Source organism: Pyricularia pennisetigena, chromosome 1 (assembly GCF_004337985.1).
Source record: "Pyricularia pennisetigena strain Br36 chromosome 1, whole genome shotgun sequence".
NCBI classification, from domain to species: domain Eukaryota; kingdom Fungi; phylum Ascomycota; class Sordariomycetes; order Magnaporthales; family Pyriculariaceae; genus Pyricularia; species Pyricularia pennisetigena.
In genome coordinates this window covers 4,269,482-4,287,687 of record NC_043740.1, presented here as the reverse complement: position 1 = coordinate 4,287,687, position 18,206 = coordinate 4,269,482, and the positions used below count along the sequence as shown (strand labels likewise).

The following is an 18,206-nucleotide window of genomic DNA, read 5'->3' as shown; positions in this document are numbered from 1 at the left end:
GGGCAGAAACCGTAACTATTACGGGAAATAAATTGTGCTAATGGATAAATAAACTTATACCGCCCAAAGTAAAAGGAAAATAAACCGCGACAATTACCCGTAAACGGTAAATATAATAAAAAAACCACGATACTATTATAACCAAAGGTAGGAGGGTAAAACCCGATTACGGCCTTATACCGCCTAAGATGCAAAAAAGGTGAACCGCGACAACCACCCGCAAACGGTAGGTACGATAAAAAAACCACGACAGCATTATAGCCAAAAAAGGAGGGTAAAACCCGATTACGGCCTTATACCGCCCCAAATAAAAGGAAAATAAACCGCGATAACCACCCGTAAACGGCAGGTACGATAAAAAAACCACGATATAATCGCAACTAAAAGCGGGAGGATAAAATTCGGTTACGGATTTATATTACCGAATATAAAGAAAAAACGAATTACGATAACCGCCCGTAAACGGAACGGGGGATAAAGGGCCCGCGACATAACCGCGGCCGAAAATGAACGAATAAAACCCGATTACAGGTTTATACCGCCCAAAATAATGGACGGGTAGGTTATAATAGGGTACGCGCCCGCTGGATTATTTTGATACCTCCAAATAGGCATTATACCCGATAAAGGACGGGCGGATACGGGTTATATTATGGATTCGTGTTTAAAGCACGTATTATGTAATAAAATATAAAAGCGGGTCAGGGATAAGATATAAAGGGAAGGATATTACCACGACCCGGACATATACCTTTTCCTCCCTTCTTCCCCCAGCGTTAGTAATAATACCAATAAGGATACTTAATGGTCCCAAGGCCGTTGGCTTACCCTATAACAGTAATTACCAATTACAGGGTTTATTATTATTTTTAATGGTCGTGATCCACTAAAAAATACAGGGTTCAAATTTCTAAAATCCGCAATTAATAAGTGCCCTGGCATTTATACCAATCCAGGTGCACGTAACGAAGACAATTCGTTAAATGGGTGCAGGGTAATTTGCAGGGTATCGTGGAGGGTAGCGTACAAATATCGTACAGGGTAACGTACAAATATTGTGTAAGGTAACGAGCCAATTAACATAATTCCGCTAATGGGTTTGTGGGCTATTATAAACCTTATTAAACGTATTAGTATTTAATGGGTTTGTGGGTTATTGTAAACATTATTAAACGCATTAAAAAAAAGTTAATGTGTTATTAGCCAATGAATATAGGGGTTTATGGCCCTGATTCGCTGGCGTAAACCCTATTAAAATTTAAGCCAATCACGGTGGCGTGCACGATCCACAAAAATCACACCAAAGATTTTGGATTTGCAATACAAGCGATCGCTGCAATACCTGAAAAGGCCTGAATCGAACGCTAATTTTTAGCGATCCCGTTGTAAATACAGGGGGTTGGGTGCTAAATTAGCGCTCAAAACCAATAATTTCGTATAAAAACAGCAATATTTTCGTCAATATACGTGCTGTAAAAATGCGACCATAACCAAAATAAAGCCTAAATTCCAGGTTTTCCAGCGATGGAAAATACACTTTGGTGCACAAACTAAAACCTTTCCGGGCTTATAATTTATTAACAATATGTGTTACTAATAGGGCTTTCAGCATTAATTTTGGTCCGGCGTGGTGCTAATTGCGCTATAAAACCTGTAATTACAAGCTTAAATGCACTAAATTATGTATTAAATTTGTGTTATTAGCTTTAATTCATTGGTGGGGGAAATTTTGCTTTATTTCCCTTATATACTTTCCGACATCGAAATGGGGGTCCGCACGCCAGAAAGCGTTCCGGTGCCGTACACGATTTTGCGAAAAATTATTTTGTATACGTTGTTGAAAAAACAGTTTTATTTCCATACAAACCATTTTTGGGTTCGCACTAATTTACTAATTTGGTAAAATGTTTCAATTCGATATAGGGTTGCTGACTCGTAAACGCAGGGTGGGTGTGAACCCGGTATAGGGTAAACTCCATTCGCTAATAGTCTCAGGGCTTCTCCCTAAAGCCCAAAGCTCCACAATTAATCCACTCCGTTCGTTTCGCTCCACTTCGTGGCTCAATTAAAACTTTGCAATGTATTTGTAAGTCCATCCAAAAAACGTTTTAGTTTAAATTTGAGGACAATTTGTCGATTTTCGCCGTTTATAGCGGTATTTTTGGCTTTTTTTCGACCGACACTCCTTTATTATTCCATAATTACGCAAAATATTGAAAAAAAAACATATCGTTAAAAATAGCGTTTAATACCGCCATTGGCAGCGATTTAATTTATTTTTTTATTTGCTATAACGGCCGAATTCGATGATACCTGCCCTTAACCCGTTTATGGCGGTACTGTTTATTCGATTTTTTTTTCGATTTTTGATTTCTTTCAATATTATTTTCCAATTCTTAACCAAATGTTATAATTTTTGCACGTGGAGGGTCGTTTATATATTTATATAGATATAAATACCGTTATAGCAGATTTTGGCTTAGAACCCGGATTATATAAACCATCAATTAAGCGGAAAGGTAAAGTAAACACATTTTATATACAATTTACAATTTAAATTCGTTTATATTTGTACCAATTTTAACGATCAAAAAGCAAAAGCTACAGGGATTGGAATACGTATATAAAACAACGTCCACGTTAAATCCAAATAATATCATTCGCCTGAGAAAATCTTTTATATAAGAAAATGCTAAAAATATATTTTTAATCGATTTCTTGCTTTATTGAATTGATTCTATATTATTTTATTTTGCAGGCAAATTTTATGCATTTTGCACGAGCGGGATGGCATATATATATTGCATAATATTCCAATATGGTATATAAATCAAATTATATAAGCCGTTAAATAAGCGGATGGGTAAGATGTATGTAATTTAATATATAATTTACAATCGGAACGCTTTTATATTTTTACCAATTTTTGCAAAAGTAAAACCAAAGTTTCAGGGATGGAATGAAATATATAAAAAAACGTCAACGTGAAATCTGATTTGTAATACCCGTTTATAGTTTTTTTGATAAAAGGAAATGTTGAATTTGTGCTATTTTTCTATTTTTGCTTCATGTAATTAAATAAAGTTTATAAAAATCAAGTTGGTTGACGATTATATACAAACTTATAACAAAATAGGACTAATAAATTTTATTTTTACTTTAACGTTATTTGCGTAAATTATTCAGCTTTTCGGCAAATTAGTAAATAATTTAAAAGTATTAATAAAAGCTTTGTCTTAAAGGATAATTGCATGCGCTTTATAGTTTTGAATTCGCTCAATCATAAATATTGATAATTGGTTCTAAATCAGTACTATATATTATTATTCAAAATAATAACTAGTTATAATAATAAAATACAAGTTTGACTAAAACTTGAAATTTCTTTCTAAATCAAACAAATATAAGAACGAGGCTTTCAATTCCAAAATTCTCAAATTCCAATTAATCCGAGGCAGCTTATTTTATATGTTTATAATCTTTATTTAATGTTCTATTCGAATATTTAATTGCTTATTATAATTATACTTTTTTTTATTATATTTCAAATATAATGTGTTAATTATACCGCTGTTTAATTGGTTGCGCGTATAAACAATACAACTAATTGCATTTAACGTGGGGTCGCAGGGCGTTAATAAAACCTTTTTATAATATAATGTATCTACCAGCTATAAAGGGCGAAATGCGACAAATTATCGTTGGTGGTACCGCCATAAAAGGCGAAATGCGACAAAATATCCTCAGACTAAAACGAGCGCGATCTTTTCGGCCAATGTAATTGGTCGAAAAACCATGTGGCTAAAAGGTACATGGAACGCTCGGTCCCCACTGCGAAGCAGGGGGGTTTTAGTCTGAGCACTGAGACTAATTCGCTGACACTTTGAATCGCAATTCCTGCAATACACAAAATATAGCGGAAAATCCGACAACCCCGACAGCCCCATTTCGGCACTATCTATTGTGGCTTATCTACAATAAAAGTGGACCTCTTGCATGCTTAATAACGCATATAATTAACACTAGTTTTAAAAGTGTAGCCCAAAACTGAAAAGTGACGAAAATTTCCAAAATTAATATGGGAGCGGTTATTGTTGGGAGAGGTAACTGGGCCAACGGGCGTCAGGGTGAAGCTCTGGGTGAATGAGAAATTTCTTAACCGGTTTAGCATTCTTCTTTTCCTCGTCTTCTTTTAACGGCGGGCCAGGTGGTTTATAAGACCCACGCGATTCCCCATGAGAGGGATATTTGGCTTTATCTTCTACGAGAACCTTTTTGTTAGGTTTGGGATTTTCCTTTCTGCTGCCCCAAAAACGTTTCCATTTATTTTTATTTTTCGGCGCGGCTGGCTTTTCTCCTTTCGCACAATATTCCAAATTAAGGGCCGGTTTCCGGTCGTATCCAGCACAATACAAATTTTCACAAGGTTTGTCAACTTTAAAATTTGGGCTTTTTAATTCCGTCAGGCGATATTTGTCGTCGCCGGATCCGTTCGAACGATATTCGCATATATGGGTATATTCCTGGGCGGATTTATCCGAAATTAAATATTCCAAAGGTTTTCGAGTTTGAAGGTCGGCGGAAATTTGCTCGGTAGCGGGTATAGGTACAGTTATAACGCCGACCAAAAGCAAAGGGAAAAAGGAAATGGCGCGCATTGTTAACGGTTTATTCAGGAACGATTAATAATGTAAAGGGATCGGAATTGCAAAAAGCTGGGGAAAAATAGCTGGATAAAAGAAAACACCAGAAAGATAACTGGGAGGTTGGCGATCGTTAATATATTGTGAAACGGTAGCAAACTATTACTTTTTTATCGCAATTCAAAGAAAAAATAAAAAAACAGAAAAACATAAAAAATAAAAAAGAATAAATAGAAAAATATAAATATAAAAATTTAAATAGAAAAATATAAATAGAAAAAATATAAATAAAAAATATAAATGAAGAGATATAAAGAGAAAAAATAGAAATAAACAATATAAATGAAAAAATATAAATAAAAAAATATGAGTAAAAAATATAAACAAAAAACGCGAAAATAGTAGTTAAAATATTTACTTATCCTCTGATAATATTATTAATAAGTTTAATAAACCAGGTAAGGTTTTCAACACGCAAGTGTTAAATTCGGCCTTGATTTACGCATTAATCCTAATTTCAATGTTTAAGCTAGACCCCCTGCTTCGCAGTTAGTTTCAGGGTCTATCCCTGAAACCCAAGGCTCCACAATTATGGCCAATTATAGCTTTGCAGTGTACCTGTGTGTCCATCCAAAGAACGCTTTGGTTTAGGTCTGAGGACAACTCGTCGATTTTCGCCGTTTATGGCGAGATTTTCAGCATTTTGGCGATTAACACTCCGTAAAAAAAAGAATAAACGGATTGCACGTTGGATGTAATATTTCATACGGCTATCAAGAACGATTTATCTTTATTCGAATACGTATAATTCGGCGAATGCAATACCACCTGCCTTGAATCCGTTTATGGCGGTACTGTTTCTTTCGATTCTTTGTCGGTTTTCGATATTCTTTTATATTATTTTCTATTTTTCAACCAAAGTTCAAAATCTTCGTACGTGGGGGTTGTATACGTATATATATTAATATGCAATATTGTGATTTATATACCTTATTACAAAAGCCGTCAAATGAACGGATAGGTAAAATATGTTTAATATTATACAAAATTTATAATCGAAACGCTTTTGTATTTTTACCAATTTGAACGATGTTAAAACCACAATCTCAAGTATTAAATTATATGTATAAGCACACGTCCTCGTGTAATACGATTTGTAATATCAATGTTAATTAATTTGTTTTACTTCGGTTAATGAAATAATATTGGTATTTTTATTGGTATATAATGAATATAGTTAAGTTCTTTGGGTTTTATAAATAGCTCGGTTAGTCAGTTGATTTCTAAACTAAATATATGTTAAAATAAAAAAACTGGGAAAATATTTATTTTCAATGATGATTGCATGCATTTCACACCATTCCAACGGTAAAAATCCTTATTTTATAATATAAAATTATTAGTCATAATAAGAAGCTAAATATTATATAATATATCAAAAAATAGGAAACATATTTAATATTTAAACATTGAAATAACTAAAGGAGCTATAACAGCGGTTTTTGCGCTCAAAACATAACAAAAGTCCAAATATTGCAACGCAGGTTACCCTATATTCTTACCATTTTTTAATTGAATTTTCAACTGCATACAATAGTTAGACTGTTAGTTTCTGCGTATGTAATGCGAATAATGTGCAAATACCCGCCATAAACCTAGTCTCAGTCCTTAGACTAGACCCCCTGCTTCGCAGTGGGGACCGACCGCTCCATGTACCTTTTAACCACATGGTTCTTCGACCAACTGCATTGGCCGAAAAGATCGCGCTCGTTCTAGTCTGAGGACAACTTGTCGATTTTCGCCGCTTATGGCCGCTATTTGCACTATATTCGCACTGTAAACGCAACAGTAATAGTTCAATCACAGTATGCAATTAAATAATCGAATAAATAAAAAAACAAAAATCATAAAGATATGGGGTAACCTGCGTTGCAGTATTTGACTTTTTTTACATTTTTTGACGCAGAAACCGTTTGGATCGCTCTTTTGGTTATATAGATATTTAAGTATTAAATATATTTTCTAAGTTTTAATCTATTGTATTATATTTAATTTATTATTTTGAATAATAGTATTGGGTAGGGTTAAAATATATTCATGAAAAAACGGCCTTTAAACTAACGCGGCGGTGGAAAGTGACTGCAATTATCACTTAAAATAAATGATATATGAATAATTTTATTTTAGTAAATAACTTATTGAAAAATTCAATAGTTCGCCCAGTTATTCGTAGAATAAAAAGAAACAAGTACAGCAATCGCATTATGCTGTTATATATAATCATCATTTAACGTTCTTCTACCAATTTTATTTTATAAAATAAAATAAAAAATATAAAAACAATACAATTTTACCATTTTCTTTGATAAAAACATTGTTAAAACTGATATTGGAAACGGATTTTACGTAGACGTTTGTATATATACGTCATCCAATCCCTGAGATTCTAGTTTTATCATCGATAAAGTTGATAAAAATATAAAAGTGTTTCGATTGTAAATTGTATACAAAATTATATATACCTTACCTATCCGCTAATTTAGCGGCTCATATAATCAGGTATATATACCAGAATTCGATATACCGTTATTTATACGTATATCACCCCCCACGTGTAAGAGTCTTGAAATTTGGTTAAAAAAACTAAAAACAAATATAAAAACAAATCGAAAATCGAAATCAAATCGAAAAGACAATACCCCCATAAACGGATTAAAAGCAGGGCCTAGCAAATTCGCCCAATTGTACATGTAAAAATATTAATCAAATCGTTGCTAATAGCGGTATTAAATATTACCTTCAACGTGCAAACCGTTTATTTTTACAATTTTTATTTATTTTTTGAGAACGGAATTTTAGTCGCCGAATTGACGACAATACCGCTACAAGCGGCGAAAATCGACAAATTATCCTCAAACCTAAACCAGAGCGTTTTTTGGATAAACCCACAGGTATATTGCAAAGCCGCAATTGAGCCACGAAATGGATCAATTGTGGAGCTCTGGGCTTCAGGGATGAGCCCTGAGACTACTATAAACGGCGAAATGCGACAAGTTGTCCTCAAATTAGAACGAGCGCGATTTTTTCGGACTAAATAATTGGCCGAGAAGCCATATGGTTAAAAGGAATATGGAGCGCCCGGTCCGCGCTGCGAAACAGGGGGGTCTAGTCTACAGTGGGTGACCCAGAAGTGGACATGCCCCTGAAGTGGACACCCTCCCGAAAAACTGCCATAAAAACAACGAACATGCAATTGATCGTTTTTCCGCAGTAAATCGCAATAAAACCTATATCTATTAATTCGCAAAAAGCTCCTCTACATTATAATCCAAAAATAAAACCGTAAATCCCTGGTCCTAATCCTAATTTCGGTGTTATTAGCGGATCTTAGCCTTTATGGCCGCCCTTTTTTAATCCAAACCGTAAACCGTTTCCTATATACCGGCCTGTTTATAAAAGGAGTTTTGGGTTTCGCGGCGCACGCGTTTTTTAAATACAGGTTTAAAAATCTTAATTTTTTCGTTTAACCGTTTATTTTCGGAGGTGAAATTCGCGATTTAAACAACTTAATAATCCATGGTTTTGGATACTTTTTGTACAAAATTAGCTAAATTTTTTCTGCATTCGCCCAACCGGCCTATTATTTGTATAACCTGCTTTTTAATATTTTGGGAGGTTTTTGGGGTCCCGAAAATAACGTTAACCATATTTTAATCCGAATTACGGTTAAAAATCGTTACCTAAGTAACCCCTAGGTTAGGATTTACCATTCGATCCGGAATTAATGTTTAAGGGGGTATTACCGGCCAAATCCCGGTTTTACGGAAGCCGGAAATTACGTTACGAACCGATAAACCGGTTGCAAAAACGTTTCGATAGGCGGTAAGGAACCGTTTTCGTTATTTAGACGCAATAATATTTAACGACGTAAAAAATCTTATATATTACCGGTAATAGGTTTTAATAGGGCTAAAAACAGAAATATTTAACGGTTAAATAAAATATGAGCTATAAACAGGTAAATATTCGAGGAAAACCCTGTTTTTAAACGTTTTAAATATAAATTTAATTAATTAATGCGTTAAAATTTAATCCAATACTAATAACCGCCATTTTATACTAATATCTAGTTTCGTTTCAAGTAAAAAAACCTGTTTTAACCATTTAAAAACGATTTTAAAATTAAACCAGCCCGTGGGAGTCGAATCGTACGCCCAATCTTTAATATTAAATGGAAACCACTGCGTTTATAAAATATTGCCCGTTTGGATTACGGTTAGGGTAAATTTTTTTCCTTTTGCAATTACCGCCTCGATAATCGACGCCCAAATGGTATTTAACGTATATATAATTTCAATTTAATTCCGGCGTTTTACGAAAGATAAACCGTATATTTTTCCGGCCGTTGTATCGCCTTATTGGAAACCGTATTCGTTTATATTTACGATATATTTGGGCTTAATTTCGAATTCGGTAATTATTCGTTGGTATTGGTTATAAAACGCCCGGATCGATTCGGCCGTGGCTTTTTTAGCTCGCGTACCCTCCAAAAAAATCCCGGATTTGGTTTTAATATATTTATTACGGCGTAAAAAACCGGCCAACCAACGCTTACCGAAGGCGTTTACGCGTTTTTTCGGCGGTATTAGAAAAAAAGCGAAATTTTTAATTATTTGGTGCGTGGGCGCCCTTCCAACGAGTTTTTCGATTTCGATTTAACGGTTAACGAACCTTTTTTATTCGTTAGAAAATAGTTAATACGGTTTATGGGTTTATTTTCGATCGAAAACGCCGTTAAGGCGACGCATAAAGGTGGTTTTTGGCACGGCCCACTGCGCGGCCGCTTTATTTTTCGAAATACCTGATTTTACGGCTTTAACCGCCTGGGTAAGCCTAAATTCCAAATCTCTCGGCATCACGGCTTTTTTCGGCTTTAAAAACGCGTTATTTGCGGTGCGTTGTCGCGTTGAAGTAGGTGGGTTGTGTTAAGGATGTTAGAAATTGCTAACAAAACAGGTGTCTACTTCAGGTGCATGTCCACTTGTGGGTCACCCACTGTAAACACAAAAACTAAATAAAACCACGGTTTTACGAATATTAAACTCAATTATTATTTTGCAAAAAAATGGTGAATTTGTACTATTTTATTATTTGTTACTTCATTAAATCGAATAAAACTTAGAAAAATCATGTTTTATAAAGTTTAATACAAGTATTAATCCAGTATTAATTTGAATGGATAAATAAATGCGATCTGCACCATAAAACTGGCCAAAACTTAAGTTAGTTAGTTGGTATTTTTAATTGTAAAATAGATCGTTAATGCTACTAAATAACCAAAAATAAGCGTTGGTATAAAAAATATAACAGTAAATATAATACTTAAATATCATTAAACCCAAAACAGCCGTTCATATGCTTTTTGCATTATAAAACAAACAAATTCGAAATAATGCAACGCAGGTTACCTTATATTTTTACGATATTTATTTATTTTTGTGTTTAAATATTTCTTTTTGTACAGCGTTTATACTGCTATTTTTTGCGGTTACACTGTATATATAGCCCAAATACCCGCTATAAACGGTGAAATGCGAGAAATTGTCCTCAAATTAAAACGAGCGTAATTTTTTCGGCCAATGTAATTGGTCGAAAAACTCTGTGGCTAAAAGGTGTATGGAGCGTTCGGTCCCTACTCCGAAGCAGGGGGGTTTAGTTGAAGCATTAAAACTAATCGTTGCGATATTTTCGGACAGGTGCTTTACCTAATTTGTTCCCCTTACTACCGGCGACGAAAAGCCCCCCAGCCAAAATGCTTTTGAGAAATTATACGCATTAACGACGGAAATTATCTGCACAATGCCGTGTAATAACGAAGCGCAAGCCAGTTAGTGGATATAGGGGTTGTAGACCTCGCCCGTCTCGTCGGACCTCTTCCTGAGCTTTTTGTTATGGTACCTGAGGAACATTTTGCTGCCGAAGGCGATCCCAAAGGCTGCGGCCCCAAATACCGGCATGAGGACGAAGGCGCTCCTGTAAACGGGCAGCTCCTCGTTCCTGAAGAAGTAGGGCGATACCACGTTGCCGAAATGGCTAAAAATGTTAACGATGGCGCCGGCGGCGGCCCTCTTTTCGGGCGTCGCGCCCAGCGTTGATACGGCCCACGTGTACACCAGCGCGTTGGCCGAGAAGGAGCCCGGCGCGAACAGGAACGACGCCGCGTACCGCGCCGGCATATTATCGGTCGAAACGGTTACGATGTAGCCCGCCGCCGCCGCCAATAGGCCGCAGCAGATGTGGTAACCGCGCTCGCGGACGCGGTCGCTGTTCCACGAGGCGAAGAAGGACGCGCAGGCGCCCACGAGGTACGGCGCCGACGTTAGCAGCAGCGAAGTGATACTGTTACCGATGCCGAGCCCGCGCACCAGCGTCGGGAAGAAGAAGTTGAAGCCGCACGAGGCCGTTATGAAGATGTTGAGGAGGACCTGGCAGTTTTTTTTTTTTTTTTTTTTTTTTTTTTTTTTTTTTTTTTTTGAGCAAAACGGCGGCGGTACCATAAGAGCGCAAAGAAGGGCACAAAATCTGCTACAGCATCGAACTTACAAAAGACCATGTCTTAAGGTCTGTCACCGCGAGTTTAATGCCATCCACCACCCTGCCCGTGCCCGTAGAGCCCGTGCCCGTAGAGCCCGTTACGCGATCGACGACAAACCTGGCCTCGGTAAGGCGTTTTATATCCTCGGTTATGAAGCGGCGCTGGTTGCCCGTGTCGGAGTGCGGGTAGTCGGGCAGCGTCCAAAAGGCAAAAACGCCGCATACGGTGCTTATAAGCGATTCGATAATAAATAACCATTGCCAGCCTGCCAGGCCGGCCACGCCTTCCGTACCCGAAAATATGCCGGCGGCGAGCACGCCGGATAAAGCCTGAATTAGTACCAGGCCCGAGTATAGGATCGCGGTGCGGAGGGCGATTTTTTTGCGCGTATACCAGCAGTTTAAAAAGTATACGGATTGTTGTTGTTTTTTTTATTGGCGCGGGGGCAGGGGCCTCGGTTAATAATAACCTATTAATTGTTTCAATATCAAATAAAAACACAATAGGGATTTATTTATACCTGGAAACAAAAAAGCTTCCAAACACCCCAAAAAGAAGGGGATAACAATTAATTCCTGGGAGTTTTTTACCCCGGTAATGGTAACGGATACGGCAGACCAGATAATAGCCGTAAATGGCAAATAAAACCCCGGCCGGACCCGGGTTAGCAATATATTGGAAGGTAGTTGGAACAATATATAACCGATAGTAAATACGGCGATTATATTATAATCGTCGTCGCGTAGACCGAAATCCTCGTCGAATATGTTAAATTTTGCCTGGGCAATATTGGTTCGGCTAAGGTAATTGTTGAAATATAAGATTTAAACCGTTGGCAGCAACGTCCAATCCAACCGGCGGACCAACGCCCGCTCCGTAGGTTGCCAATTAGGTAGGTTAAACGCGGCGATGGGTTTAAAATTGCGGTAATACGCTTCGGGTAAACCTTCGGGGTATTCGATGCGTTCCGCCGTAATGGATTTCCCGTTAACGGTGCCAATATTGGTATTAATCCCCGTAGGTTGGATTGGAGCATTGCTGCTGCTGCTGCTATTGTGCTCCGAAAAGGCAAGTTTTTCGTTTTTAGTAGTAACCATGGTTTAGGAATTGGTACAAACCAGCACATTTGCAAACTTTAGACTCAATGAACCGAAAAAAATAAATAAAAAGGAAAATAAAAAAAAGACAATATAGCAAATCATAGGAGATTAGCTATACAAAACCAGAAATAAGATGCCCAACCCGTCTTTATGCACCCCATCGCCACCGCCCGTTTACCAATCCGGGGCCCCGCGTTACGAGGGATCCGTCAAAACGATGGTTGTGTGGAAATATTTAAAATGTATAAAGGACGGAAAAAACCGCGGGAGTTCTTTTTTTCCTTATTGTTTTTTTGGAGTGGGCGACCTGGAAAAATGGTGAAGGTAAGAGATTTGGTTGTACCTTTTTTGGCGCGGTTTCGAGGGCGTTTTCCAGGGTTGGATGGAGGATACCAAAAGTCCAAAATATACCAAGAAGTCCAAAAACACCCACAAGAACACATATGGCACCACTTACAAGACGGATGGATATAAAAAATTGCCAAAAGTAGACACGCAAAAGCAATTCTCTAATTCTTTTTCGCAAAATCGTCGTCATTCCTTGTGTTTTTATATTCGGGACCATTTGTTGTTGGCGGGGAAAATGAGGAATTTGTTGGCTTGTAGGCCTGGAATACGCCCAGAAATACCTACCAAGGCTTGACCGGTTTTTTCACCGCGCCTTTTCTGGAAAGAAAAAAAAATGTCAAATTGCAGGCCATCATTTGACGCAGCGGGCGAACAGTCCATTACGCTTTTTTTCTTTTTTTCTTTGGTCAAACTGGCGAAAGGCTTACGACCAGAGTGCAAGAGCCGGCATATAGAAGGTCTTAATCCGGGGTTCATGCGCAAATTAGCCCGTCGCTCATTGGCGGCACTTCCCGCGGCCCGCCGGCTCAGAGTAGCGAACAAGTCCGATCCGGGGCTGAGCCGTCAAAGCCAAGCCCATGCTCCAAGAAACGTTTCTTGGCGAGAAGGTCGACTTCACCTCCTCATTCTGCCAAGGACAAAGTCTGTAACTCTTGTTGCAGTAGATAGATCTTGGCATCACATGACCAAAGGAGCTTATTCAGCGCTGTGCACATCATAAAAGCGCTGCCACGTTCGTTAACCTAAATAACGCACCCTACCTAAATACATGGCTCTCCTACCACTTATACAAACTGCACGTATACGTTCGTGTGCGTTAATTATAAACCCGGTACAGCTGTAAATTATTAACATTTTTAGTTTACGCAAATTGCAATTATAAAACAATACAAATAACGTCAATTTAATTTATTTTCTTTTCTCCCGTTACCGGCATTTATTACGGTATTTCAAGGCAAACCTTTTACCGTTTACCATATTTACAACCGAAAAATTCCAAAAATCGCCAACAGCGTTTGATTTACGCGTTTAATAATTAGAATAATTTGAAATTTACCGCTAAAATGCAAAAATATTACGCATTTAGAAATTGGTTAATCCAAACCAACAAACCGACGAAAAACTCCCAATATTTGAAAAATTTACCGAAAACGTTACAAAATCGTTTAAACGTTCCCGATTCGACGATGACTATACAAATTTACGAATTTAGGACCTAAATCCGCTTAAAATTAAACGTAAAATAAACCAAATCGCCAAATCGTTTGCAAATATAAATAAATTTGTTTTCAAAAATTTAAAAAAGCCTGTTATACCCAGTAGTTTTACGCTTTCCGAAATAAGACGCGGGGTAAATAAAATACGAAAAATATAAAAATTATAAAAGAATTATATAAACGAATAATTCCGAGAAATTATTATTTTTTTGATGGGTTATAAAAATGGAAATCGAATATATTTTAATATAACGCTTTTTACCGTCTAACGCAACGGTTGGAACACGTTTAAAAGGATAATTAAAGCGTTTTAGTAAAAATTCGAACTTTTTTTTACGCATGTTGAAAAACATGTTATTAAAAATTATAAAACAGTCCTGGTTTTAACGCGTATTATAAATAATGGAACGAATTATTTCAAAATTTACAATTTAACTTACGAGGAGATTCGGAATTATAGAATAACTGATTTGAAAAGGGATTTAACGATTAAAAACTTCATAAAAGTAAGAGGACATTTCCAACTTTTTTGGGTTATAAACGTTCGGAACGAATTGAATAAACCGGATTATATAATCGTTTTTAAATATATTCTTAAATGGTTTACGAGCGCGTTTTACGACGATATTACCGATTTTTAATAAAGAATGGCCGTAATTTCGTTTAATTTTAAACGATATTTCAAGGATCCGATAAAAAACCGAATAAAAGTTTAAACCACGTTTTTAATAGGGGTAAAAGCAGGGGAAATATACGGAATAAATGGTTTTGTAATTATAATTATTTTGAATTATCAAATTCGTGCGAAAAATTGGTATACGTTATAATAGGGAGGAATCTTAAAATCCGTATACGTGGCCCTTATTTAGCCGTGCTAATTATATGCGTTATTTTGCATATAATGGGTCCCCTTTTATTTGTATATAAGCCACAATAGATAGTGCCGAAATGGGGCTGTTGGGGCTGTCGGATTTTCTATTATATTTTGTGTATTGCAGGAGTTGGGATTTAAAGTTAGCGAGTGGGGTTTCACCCTGTACCGGGTTTACTACCCACCCTGCATTTACGAATCAACTACCCTGTACCGGGTTAAATTTTTCACCAAATCAGCAAATTAGTGCGAACCCAAAAATGGTTTATATGGAAATAAGGGTGTTTTTTCAACAACGCATACAAAATAATTTTTCGGAAAATCGTGTGCGGCACCGGAACCCTTTGCGGGGTGCGGACCCCCACTTCGATATCGGAGAGTATGTAAGGGAGACAAAGCAAAATTTCCCCCACCAATGAATTAAATTTATTAATCCTAAAATTAGTGAATTTAATGCATTTAAACCCTGTAATTACAGGCTTTTACAACGTAATTAGCACCACGCCGCACCTAGGCTAATGCCTAAACCCCTGTTAGCAACCCATATTGTTAAGAAGCCGAAAATTGCAAAAGGATTTGCGCCGAATTGAAAAAGGATTTTTGGTTTTTTATACGCGAATTATTAATTTAAAAGGGTATAATTACCGAATTAGGATTTACTACGAACGGAGGAACGAAAAAAACACCGTAATTTACAAAATAGGGGGGCCGCCCATTATTTTGGCGGCCTGTTTAACCATTTTTACCGAACCCGAGGATTTTACATACTTTTGAATACGATATAATAACGGAACCAGCACGTTTACGTTTATAAATATTTCCCATAACCTATATTATAATATTATTTTATTCGACCATTGTTATTTTATATATTTGGTAAGCGCTAAGGAGCGTTTAAACCCCGGTTTTATCCGTAAACCTACAAATACGGATCCGCAATTAATTATATGCGGTATTTAACAATTTGATATTACCGCATTGGGTACGCGTATTATATAAAACGTGCTAAAGGGAAGACGAACGCTGGAATTCGTTAACGTAATATATATGCCCAATTTTCACGTTTATATCGTATTAAAAACGCGTTTAAAGAATCAAAACGTGTGGTATAACGGTTGGGATTGTATTTTGCGTTTGGGGAATATAAAGGATAATTTGGTATTTTGCGATTTATAACGACGTAATAACGTAGTTTTCCTATAATATAACTATATTTACTATTTACGCGTTACGTTTACCGTATAAATATTTTTTGCAGGTATTATTTTTTAACGGTTATGAACGGTTGGATAAAATTTATTAAGATTTCACAAAAACGTTTTACGGGAATATACGATGAAAGAGAGAATAATTCGTTAATTTGGTATTGAAAAACCGGCTATTTGGGCCCGGAAACGTTGAAAGCGTTGGTCCACCGGGTTAAAAATGTAAAAATTTAAAAACCGAAAATGTTGAAATGCGAGGCATACGTTTAAATATATAATATAACGGTAATATCAAAACGCCCAAAGCGCGAATTATATAGATTTTATCATACAATTTACTTAAACTTTTTTTACTTTGAAAAACTTGGCATTGGTATACGGTATCTATTATTATTTAAAAACAGATATTCGGGGCGTTTAACGATTATTCCGTTTACCGGAAAAACGAAAACAGAATTGTGTTAATAATATTCGGTTTCGAATAATGGGTAGCGCGCTAGTACGGTTTACAGATTGCAAAATTTTTTTATAATAATAAACCTATTTTAATAACGCTTACGGGATATATTTCCTACTAAAAACAATGCAAAAGATTTGGAATCGAAATAAAAACGGTTTTTTCTAATATATAGAAACCGAACGGCCAAATAAAACGTTCGGGATAGGAGGTAATTATACGCGCGTTTAAAATGTGTTTGACAGCCAGGTTACCTGTTTTTATCTGGTTAAAAATAATTATAGCCGCAGGTTATTTTGTTGATATAAATTCTTTAATAAAACGGAAAAGCTTTAACCCGAACGAAAATTTATTAATATAGTTTAAAAGGTTTTTTAAATGGTATATTTCTATATTGTTTGTAATATTAAGTAAGGACTCGCGTTGAAATTGGTTTGGTACGTACGTATACGGGTGCAAAATTTACGTTTTAAGCCCGGTAAAAACGAAATTAAAAAATAAAATAATAGTTAAAACGAGCTTTAAAGCGCACGTAGGATATTTAATTAAATATAAATTTTTTGAAATATAATATATTTGGGTACTTTTTTTCCATAGGACTATTACCTTACGCAATATCCAATTCGACGAAACATTTTTTTACCAGGGATAAAAGGGAAAAAGGGTAAAAACCTGTAAATTTAATGACGAATACGAATTTTTAATAAACCGGATTTACGAACCAATATTGGAATTTTTGGGGGACGGAATAGTCGGACGTGTAGGTTTATTATAAATAAATTATTATTCGCACCTAATCCAGGCGTTCCTACTTTTTATTAAGGGTTAAATAACGTACGAATACCACAAAAACGGAGCTCGGAAATATTTACGGAATATTGTAATATGTATTTCCGCGAGCAAATCGCAAAAAATAATAATTCCGAAACTTTGGGCGGACCGGTTTTAGGTAAAACGGTAAAGTAGCCGGAGCCAACTGGGGTATAAGTGGTTAAGGAACCAAAAAAATATACGTTAATAATATTAACGTATTTGAAAATTTTAAAAAATAGTGCAACAATGCCCAAAACGGGAAAAATTACGAATTCGGTATACGTACACTAAATAATAAGGGATTTTCACCGCGTGCGCCCGCGGACCCTGTAAAGGAGTTGGATACCCCGAAATTAGTAAAAAACACTTAAACGGTGGAATTAATCGTTATTAATAATAAATTAACGCGGGAATACCCTACATTTAACCGCTTTTTTATCGGTGGTAATATACCGCAACCGTAATCCAAACCCCCGAAACAGATAAATATTACCATTATATATGTATAACCCCCAAATAATCCGCTCGCACCGGTACCCCAAACCAACGTTTAAATGCGAATAATAAAATTTAAACGCTTTTTGAAAAGCCCCGACCCATTATAAAGATTTTAAAAATAAGTACAAGGGGATAACGTTAACGCGGTAAAGGAAATATAACCCGTAAAGGGCGCGGGGGTAATAATAATAATACGAATTTTGCAGACGCAATTATCCCAATGGGAAAAAAGTGGGATATGGAAATAATAATATTTATTTACAATAAATATATACCGAAAACCGGATATTCGTTCCAGGTTTTCAACTATGGTTAACGTTTTTATGAGCGTTTTTATTTAATTAATAAAATACGTTGGAAAACGGTCATTATAATTATAAAATATTATACGGAATTATCGCGGCGGTAATATAACAAAAAAAACCGGATAAAAAAGTTAAACCGTATATAAACGATTCT

At 36.1% G+C, this 18,206-nt stretch overlaps 1 protein-coding gene across 1 annotated transcript; it reads right to left on the bottom strand.

The window, feature by feature from the left end:
- Nucleotides 1-10,531: 10,531 nt before the first annotated feature.
- On the bottom strand, nt 10,532-12,335 carry PpBr36_07808 (uncharacterized protein; the record flags this gene model as incomplete). The annotated part of the gene is made up of 4 exons (XM_029894942.1): nt 10,532-11,128; nt 11,247-11,567; nt 11,829-12,036; nt 12,094-12,335. 4 exons carry the CDS (start codon nt 12,333-12,335, stop codon nt 10,532-10,534), a joined length of 1,368 nt encoding a protein of 455 aa, XP_029748889.1.
- Between the last annotated feature and the right edge of the window lie 5,871 nt (nt 12,336-18,206).